This window comes from Echinops telfairi, unplaced genomic scaffold (genome assembly GCF_000313985.2).
Source record: "Echinops telfairi isolate 266 unplaced genomic scaffold, ASM31398v2 ScPeMD7_4;HRSCAF=17, whole genome shotgun sequence".
NCBI classification, from domain to species: Eukaryota; Metazoa; Chordata; class Mammalia; order Afrosoricida; family Tenrecidae; genus Echinops; species Echinops telfairi.
This window is the reverse complement of record NW_022103900.1, coordinates 16,248,855-16,257,477: the sequence shown is the minus strand read 5'-3', so window position 1 is coordinate 16,257,477 and position 8,623 is coordinate 16,248,855. Positions and strand designations below refer to the sequence as shown.

General features: G+C 36.9%; 1 protein-coding gene across 2 annotated transcripts in view; it reads right to left on the bottom strand.

Annotated features, from left to right (window-relative positions):
• WDSUB1 (WD repeat, sterile alpha motif and U-box domain containing 1) overlaps positions 1 to 8,623 on the bottom strand; it is a 49,494-nt gene that overhangs the window by 19,521 nt on the left and 21,350 nt on the right. For both annotated transcript variants that reach the window (XM_004703802.2, XM_030887887.2), the window contains exons 5-8: positions 7,199 to 7,232; positions 5,863 to 5,903; positions 5,678 to 5,784; positions 4,498 to 4,677 (exon numbers count right to left, since the gene is read on the bottom strand). In XM_004703802.2, coding sequence (XP_004703859.1) covers positions 4,498 to 4,677; positions 5,678 to 5,784; positions 5,863 to 5,903; positions 7,199 to 7,232 — 362 coding nt within the window. The remainder of the gene's footprint in view (positions 1 to 4,497; positions 4,678 to 5,677; positions 5,785 to 5,862; positions 5,904 to 7,198; positions 7,233 to 8,623) is intronic.

The following is an 8,623-nucleotide window of genomic DNA, read 5'->3' as shown; positions in this document are numbered from 1 at the left end:
AAGCACAACTACAGGTACCCTCAAACGCAAACTGAATTCACTGCTTTCCAGTGAGCTTTGACTCCCAAAGACCCTGTAAGACAGAGCAGAACTGCCCGGTGGGTTATGAAAGAGGATTGGGAGGAAATGGTAGAAGGAGCAGCATGGTTTCTGAATTCCTCACATAAAACTGAGCTAGTGGATAGCAAAATCAAATCCCATGGGCATTTCCAACAAAATATGGTGGCAAATCAGCCTTGTGAAGCTCTAATACAAACAAGAGAATCACAGACCTGTGGCTGCATCCGTGCAGAAAGAGGGAATGAAGAATCTGATGGATTTGAGACTCCAAAACTTTAACAAGCACCATATATACTCATGTATAAGCCGAGTTTTTCACAACATTTTTATGCCGTTTTTGTGGTAAAATTAGGTGCCTCAGCTGATATTCAGGTCAGCTTACACTCGAGTATATATGGTACTCATTGGAAAGAGAGTCAGCCCAATTGGGAGCAGTTGCAGAAGGTAGGGGGTTTTGCCCACACCAACAGCAATTCAATGCACAAGCCCATAGCGATCAGTTCTAACAAACTGTTTCACTTGAAATTTGTACAAACAAAACAAAAAAATGGTAAATGTTCTATTACCCACAGATACATGAAGGAATATAATCAAGCAACAAGTAAAATCTATATATTGTAACAGGAATCAGAATACTATATGTAATTTCTAAAATTTAAGTGGAGAGGAAATGTTTTGAGAATGATGAGGGCAATGAATGTACAAATGCGCTTCACACAATTGATATATGTATGGATTGTGATAAGAGTTGTATGAGCCCCTAATAAACTGATTAAAATTTTAAAAAAAGAAATTTCTAAAATTAAGGATGTGAAGACATTGATGTGTAACGCCTTAAAGGTATTTGATCTAATTTTTAAATTAGAAAAAAGAAATATATCCCAAATGCTTTTATAATTTAAGCTCAACACTGGTAGGAGATGCAAGTAGAACAAGAGAGAATGAGTTTTGAAGAAGCCTCATTACCAATTAGAAATATATCATTGATAAGAGTTTTTTAAATTGTGTGGGGGAAAAAGAGATAATGGAATTTTCCTGTTAACTTTTTGAAATACCTTCCCCCCACCCCTATAAACAGTTCCTTTACATTTGTCATTCTACATTTCTACTATTTGATCACTTATATCAATGTTTCCAAAGTACGGGAGTGTCCCCCTGGGGGGCGGGGGTGACCTGGAATGATCCAGGAGGCTGCAAAAGCAGATACCTACAATTTATCCTGGATTATGGGCTATACTACATAAGTTTTTAATTGCCAGGTGAGAGCCAAGTATGTTTTTTTCTGAAAAGGGAGCAGTCGGCCCTGTCAGTTTGGAAACTCATGATCTATAGCTAACTCAATTACATTCCTATAAGGCTCAAATATAAACGGATGCCAGTGGACAAGAAGAAAATCACTTGGCTAATCAGAGGACTTCCTGCTTGTTCTATATCCCATCTAAAACTGTCTTGCTCTTCACCTTTCACACTTCCAAGTTTGAAAGAGATTACATGCTGCAGTAATGTTTACAGATTTGTGGATTCAATGTCTCAATACACAGCCCTCAATGTCAAAAATCTTGTATTTGTAATCTTTTTTAGGACATTCCTTATGAACGTATGTTATCAGCTATATGGAGCTATTCCCTACCTAAAAATAGTTGCCGATTACACCCTAGGTTTCATTAGCATAATTCTAGAAAAGGATTATTCTCCTTGGTTAAAGTACTAGATTCCAACTGCCCCTGTGGGTTTTCGGAGACTAACTCTCCCCTGCCTCGCCCAAACCATTTTATTAGGACATAATTCAGACATTATACCATTCAACAGTTCAGCCATAACAATCATTTTCAAAATTTTTCTTCCTTCTTTCACTCCTTGACATCAGCTCCCCCTTTCTCCTGACATACCGCCCCCCCTCCCCCACCGGAACCATTACTCTAGTTATTGTCTCTATAGATCTACCTAACCTGGATTTCATATATTGAAAAACACAGAAAGTTACAAAATAAAGAGTCAAGAACTGTGCCAACAATAACCATATACAAAGATAAGCTCCAACTTGGGGTAAAAAAAACCCACGTAGACACAAAGTCATAAAAGCCAGATCAAGATCAAAATGTATCAAAAAGGAGATCAAATAAGAATATCTTAACCATTCAAGTCAGAATTATCATTTTAATCTACTGTAATTGTCTAGTACTCTGTCTCATCACCAGGTTATTCCTATCCCTCAATTACGGTTAGAGGAGGAATGACTGGAGGCTTAGCCATGTGTAGACCCCGTGAATGTGTTTCTACTGTCACCCATAGCCTCTGCAACCCAGAATTTCACAATGTCAGCTCCAAGGCCATTCCTTCCTTCAGAATTGGATTATATAATTTACAATCCTTGGATCACAGATGTTGGTGTGCTTCTTCCATGTGGGCTTGGTGGAATTAGAATGCTGCTTGTTTGAAAACAAGCCTTGAAGATCCCAGATGCTATTCTTCCTGACAGCCAGGCACTATCTAATTCTAGACGCTCTTTACGGGAGTAGCAATCCTCATCTTTCTCCTGCTGAGCCAATAGTTGTTTCAAATTGCTGATTTTGTGGTTAGGAACCCAATGCATAACCACTATGCCACCATGACTCCTTTTTAATGGGCCTATGGTGTATGCAAATGTTATAAAAGACTACAACAAGAGAGGGAGGAAGGGCAGAGATGGGTTTTTATACACTCTAGGAGTCCTGGTGGTGTAGTGGTTATTCATTGGGATGCAATGTGCTAGGTCAGCAGTTCAAAACCACCAGCTACTCCACTGGACAAAGAGTGGGCTTTCTACTCTGATAAAAGAGTTACACAGTCTCAGAAACTCACTGGGGCAGTTCTACCCTGTCCTATAGGGTCACTGAGTTGGAATAGACTCTATGATAGTGAGGGAATTTTAGTATTTATTTGAAATCAATTTCATATATCATGATATGTGATATCACCCCAGAAAACCACTAGAAAGTAAGTCAAATAAAGTAACAGTTAAAACGTCACACTAGTTAACACAAAAGAAGGCAGTCGTGGAGAAACAGAAAAGCAAAACAATGTAAGAAACATAGAAAATGAACAGATGTCAATCCCACCTTTATTAATAATTACAGTAAATTAAGTGAAAAGACCACCCACAAGTGGGAGTATATGTAAATCTTATTTAAGGTACTACTAGACTATATAAGTAATTCACATACATACCAATACACAGCAACCTAAAAAGAGGCGAAAATTTGAATAGACATTTCTCTAAAGAAGATATATGAATGATCAATAAATACACGAGAAAACACTCAACCTTACTAGTCTTTTGGGAAAAGAAAATCCAAACCACAATGAAGTTATCCATTCATAACAACTAGGACGGCTACAATGGAGACGACAGTTACTAACAAGCTTTGACAAGACTGAAGAAAGTAAATCCCTCACACATTGCTGCTGGGAATAGAAGCTGGCATAGCTATTAATAAATACAATGAAGCACTTCCACTCCTGGGTTCATACCACAGAAAAGTAAACATATTTGCTCACACAAAAACTTGTTTCAAGAATGCTCGAATCAACATTATTCATGATAACCAAAAAGTCACAAGACCATAAGTGTTCATCAACTAATGTTAAATAAATAAAATGTGGTATTCCCATACAATGAAGCATTATTCAGAAGAGGGTCAAGAGGCATACTACAACATGGGTGAACGTTGAGAACAGCATAAATGAAAGAAGACAGTCACAAAAGGCCATGTATTGTACTATCCCACTAATGAAACAAGTGTCGAGAATAAGCACATCCATAAAAACTTACATGTGGTGGGCAGGAAATGATGGGTGGGAGAGGAGAATGGAATGGTGACTGCTAACATTAAGTTCCTTTTAGGGGTGATGAAAATGTTCTGAAAGTAGTGGTGATGGTTGCACAACTCTAGAAACCACTCAAGTATGCACTTTAAAAGATTCATTTTATGGTATGTAAATTTTACCTCCATGAAAAAAAAATCCTATTTTTAAAAATACTTTAATATAGAGTAGATTTAGTTAGCCAAGGAAGTACTATTCTGTATTTTTTCTAACCTCATAAAATATATCCTCCCTTTACAAAAGGCAAACACCAGAATAATTACTTAGAGCAGCGGTTCTCAAACCTGTGGGTTGCGACCCCTTTGGGGGGTCAAACGACCCTTTCACAGGAATCGCCCGATTCATAACGTTATGTAGCAAAATTATAGTTAATGAAGTAGCAACGAAAATAATTTTATGGTTGGGGGGGGGGGTTACCACACATGAGAAACTGTATTACAGGGTCACGGCATTAGGAAGGTGAGGCCCACTGTTAGACTATTAAGAGGAAGCCACACATACAACTAAAATTAACCTAAGAGTCAATTCTTAAAAGTAATTTTTAAACATTGTTTATGTTTTCACTAATCTTACCAATTTTCAAATCATCAGCTAGGCTTTCTTTTGTAAGATTCAACAGTTCTTTTCCATCAATGTTATTCATCTTGAAAATACTGACGAGGTCTTTTAAACCTTGCTCACAGAGCCACATTGATACATCCTCCTCTGACCAATCTTCAGTAAATTGCCTCAGGTGATCTTCCGTGCTCCTTGCTTAAACACACATACACCACAATCAAAAAGGCAAGTGAAATACCGTACATACTCGTGTATAAGCCGAGTTTTTCCAGCACATTTTTAATAGTTTTAGTGGTAAAATTAGGTGCCTCAGCTGATACTCAAGTCAGCTTATACTCTAGTATATACAGTAACAAAAAATAAAGCATCTCCTTCAGAAACATTCTTATTTTGAATTACAACATGCATAACATTTCCTTACATCTGTTTTACTACTGCCTTTTAAGAATGCCAAAGGATCAAATATCATCATCGATAATTAAATTAGTATTTATATTATTTAATCCTAAATTACTTCCCTTTAGGACATTTGTTTTTCACTACAGAAATGCATTTTTCCTTTAGAACATGAAATTCAATCCAGAAGTAGTCTATTTGCTCTGTCATCTGTACACCGACACCACTATTTAATTTCCTCAGTGATAAGCTAAAACTCCCATGGGTAGGTGTCATTGTTGGCCGCCAAATATAAAACCCACTAAATGAAACTATAATTTCTATTCTGTTCTCGTGCTCAATTATTTGGAAAAACAGTAGAGTATAAAAATACTCTCTAACAGTTTTCATGTAGGTTCAAGAGTCATGGTGGCACACTGGTAAAATACTTAACTCCAAATCAAGAGGTCAGTGGTTTGAACCTACCAGTGGATGTGTGGGGAAAAAGATGTGGCAGCCTGCTTTCAGAATGACTTACAACCTTGAAAATTCTATGGGTCAGTTCTACAACTCTGTCTTAAGGGGTCACTATGAGTCAAAATCAATGTCAGTGAATTTTGGCGAGTCAACATCCAGTGAGTTTTGGTTTTCAACTACTGTAAGATTGACCTCTCTAAAATTATGTTTAAATTATAAAACTTGGATGTATAGTATGTGGTGAGAAAAAGAATGTGAATAACTTGTTAGAAATTTTACTAAATTTCTGATGTAAACTGAATAAATAGGATTGACGTGGTTTAAAGATAATGTCCTTACTAACCTTGACAAAGTGCTTCTGGGTCAAATTGCCAGATGTTCACCGTTTTGTCCATTGACCCAGTAGCAAGTAAAAGGATATTAGGTGCAAAGGCACAGGTTGTGACATACCTATTTAACAAAAACAATTAATATGTATCTTCTGACTAATTTGATTATTATTAATACCCACTAAGGTTAAGTTCAGACCTGGTGTGCTGAGCCAACGTGTGAAGTATGTTCTCGGTGTTCTGGAAAATAACAAAAACAGTTTTATATTTGCTTAGGCAATAATCAAGTTATTACTAAAGATCATGTATGATCCATTTGATTTAAATGGTATGTGTGCTCTATATCCTACTATTTAATATTAAGCACTACCAAAAACTTAAATGAGTAAGAGATTATGAAATATTTTATTTCATTCTCCTTTAATTATCAACATTCCTGTCTACTGACAGCCTTCCTAGAAATTGTTAGTAGACTCTTGGCATTGTCTTATTTGTCTGAATTAACTAATGCTAAAACAAATAATTAAATACTTTGTATTTGTTGCCATGACATTTGACTTGTACATGTTAATTTTATACCCACCCAGCATCTAGGTATATTTAACTGGGACGACATTCCTATGTTATGGAGAAAACTATGTTTTTGTGAATGTGAAATCTCATGAGAAATATAAGATCTATTATAGATGGCTTGAATCTTATCAATTCTTGCTAGAACCAGTTTAGCTATCTTGCTTGATTTACTTAATTTTGATAATCGGCATGCCTATTTCATTTGCCGACATGGAGCATTTTCAACACCTACATCTTTGTTGCATAAAAGGCATTTATTTTTCTTCATACAGGCAGTCCTGGGTCTTTTCCTAGTAAAAAGGGCTATTTTTTCAAGTACATTTGTAAGCTACTCTTTCTTATATTAAACTCTAAACCCAGCCAGACTGAGTGGTAGCCTACTTTTAATTGTGTGTGTGTGTGTGTGTGTGTGTGTGTGTGTACAGACACATAAAGTTAAGGGCAACCAAGCAAACGGGTTTTAAAACATAGAGGGAAATACCAAGAATTCAGAGTAGATATCATATAAAGCCTTGGGAAAAACGAATAGCTTTAGAGTAAGAACAGATGAGAAGGAAAACAACAGAAAAGCAGGCTGAAAAGGAGGCTGTAAATAGTCAGTGATATTTGACGAGAGCCAGCAAAATATGAAGATGCTCTAATAACCCCAAATGAGGTAAACTTTTATTCTTAGCTGTTATGGAAGGCTAGTGTAAAAGTGTAAGAATAATTATTTTTGAATATTAAGTAAATCTGCATTTTCTTTGATTGGATGGGAAATCTTATCCATGTAAAAATCATTATCGATATATTTAAGGGCTTGTCCCAACACCAATACCTTCCTTTCCTAACATCTTAGGCATCTATGAAAACATATCTTGGGAATATTAAAAGAAAAAAAAAGTATGTTTATTTAATTCTGTTTAAACTTAAATGAAACAAAGATAATTAACATAGTTCTTACAAGATTGTGAAATACTTACAGTATCATATACTATGACAGATTTATCCACCGATCTAAAAATAGGAAAAGAAAATTACAGCAGAAAATCTCCATTAAAAACAATGACATATGTAATTAGTATTATTAAATATTTTTTAAGAAAAATGCAATTATTGATAAACATTTAGAATAGTCTCTTCTTGTTCATATGTATGGACTTTTTTTTATTCAAATATCTACAAAGTCTACATAAAATTAATCAGAAAGTTAGACATTTTAAACAGTAACCAAACTAATTGCCATTTGCACCAAGCAGGGACACTGAAATAATAGCCTGTAACTATAAATAAGCACTCATGATATATAAATGGGACAATTCCCTGTCAAGATATGACAGAAAACTTTCCAGAGGTCTTTATTGAGGAAAAGCTATGAAACATGAACAAGGTCCTCGTTAACATTTCCTTTAAAAATACATGGCTTCGCTCGTTCAAACTAAGAGTGGAAGATGTCCGGCTTATCCGAGAACATCCTACCAAAATCCCAGTGAAAACAGAAAGATACAAGGGCAAGAAGCAGCTTCCTGTGCTGGATAAAACCAAGCTCCTCATCCCCGACCACATCCACACGAGGAGCTCGTCAACATCATACGAAGGCCAACCAGGCCTTCTTCCTGCAGGTCCATGCGCGCCCAGGTGGACGAGAGCGAGCGGGATGAAGACGGCTTCCTGTACATGGTCTATGCCTCCCAGAAGACATTTGACATGAAGCCGGGCGCCTAACACTGGCCAAACCATCTCCTCCAGAATTGTCACCCCTTACTGAGGGGAGGGGAAGAAAAGAGATGTTAGTGCTGGGATCGATCAGCTCCTCTAACCACAGGCCCTCACAGCTGCGGTGTCCACCCACTGGGAGTTGTACCAAGTGTTTCTCTCAGTGCACGCCTTCAGCTTCAGCAAGCTATTATTATTTAACTCAGGCTCTCTCGTTCTCAGATGTTAGGTTTACAAATAAAGTGCTTTGCCTTTAAGTTGCCAATAAAAAAAAAAATACATGGCTTCAAATGGCTTTATAATACTCAAATTAACCAATGGCTCAAACACAATTCAGAAAATGCAGAATTAAAAGTATGTGGTGCCATCCTACAACTGTTCCTATGCTTGCGCCCATTGTTGCAACCACCGTGTCCATACACCTCCTTGAGGACCTTCCTCATTTTTGCTCCCTCTCTACTGTACTAAGCATGATGTCCTTCTCCAGAGCCTGGTCTCTCCTGATAACATGTCCAAAATACTTGAGGCAAAGTCTTGACATCCTTGCAGCTAATGAGCACTCTGGCCGTACTGCCTGTGAGCTAGATTGGCTTGTCCTTTTAGCAGATAATGGTACTTCCAATATTATTCTCCAGCAGTTAAATGTATCAATTCCTCTTCAGTCTTCCTTATTAATCATCCAACTTTCACAG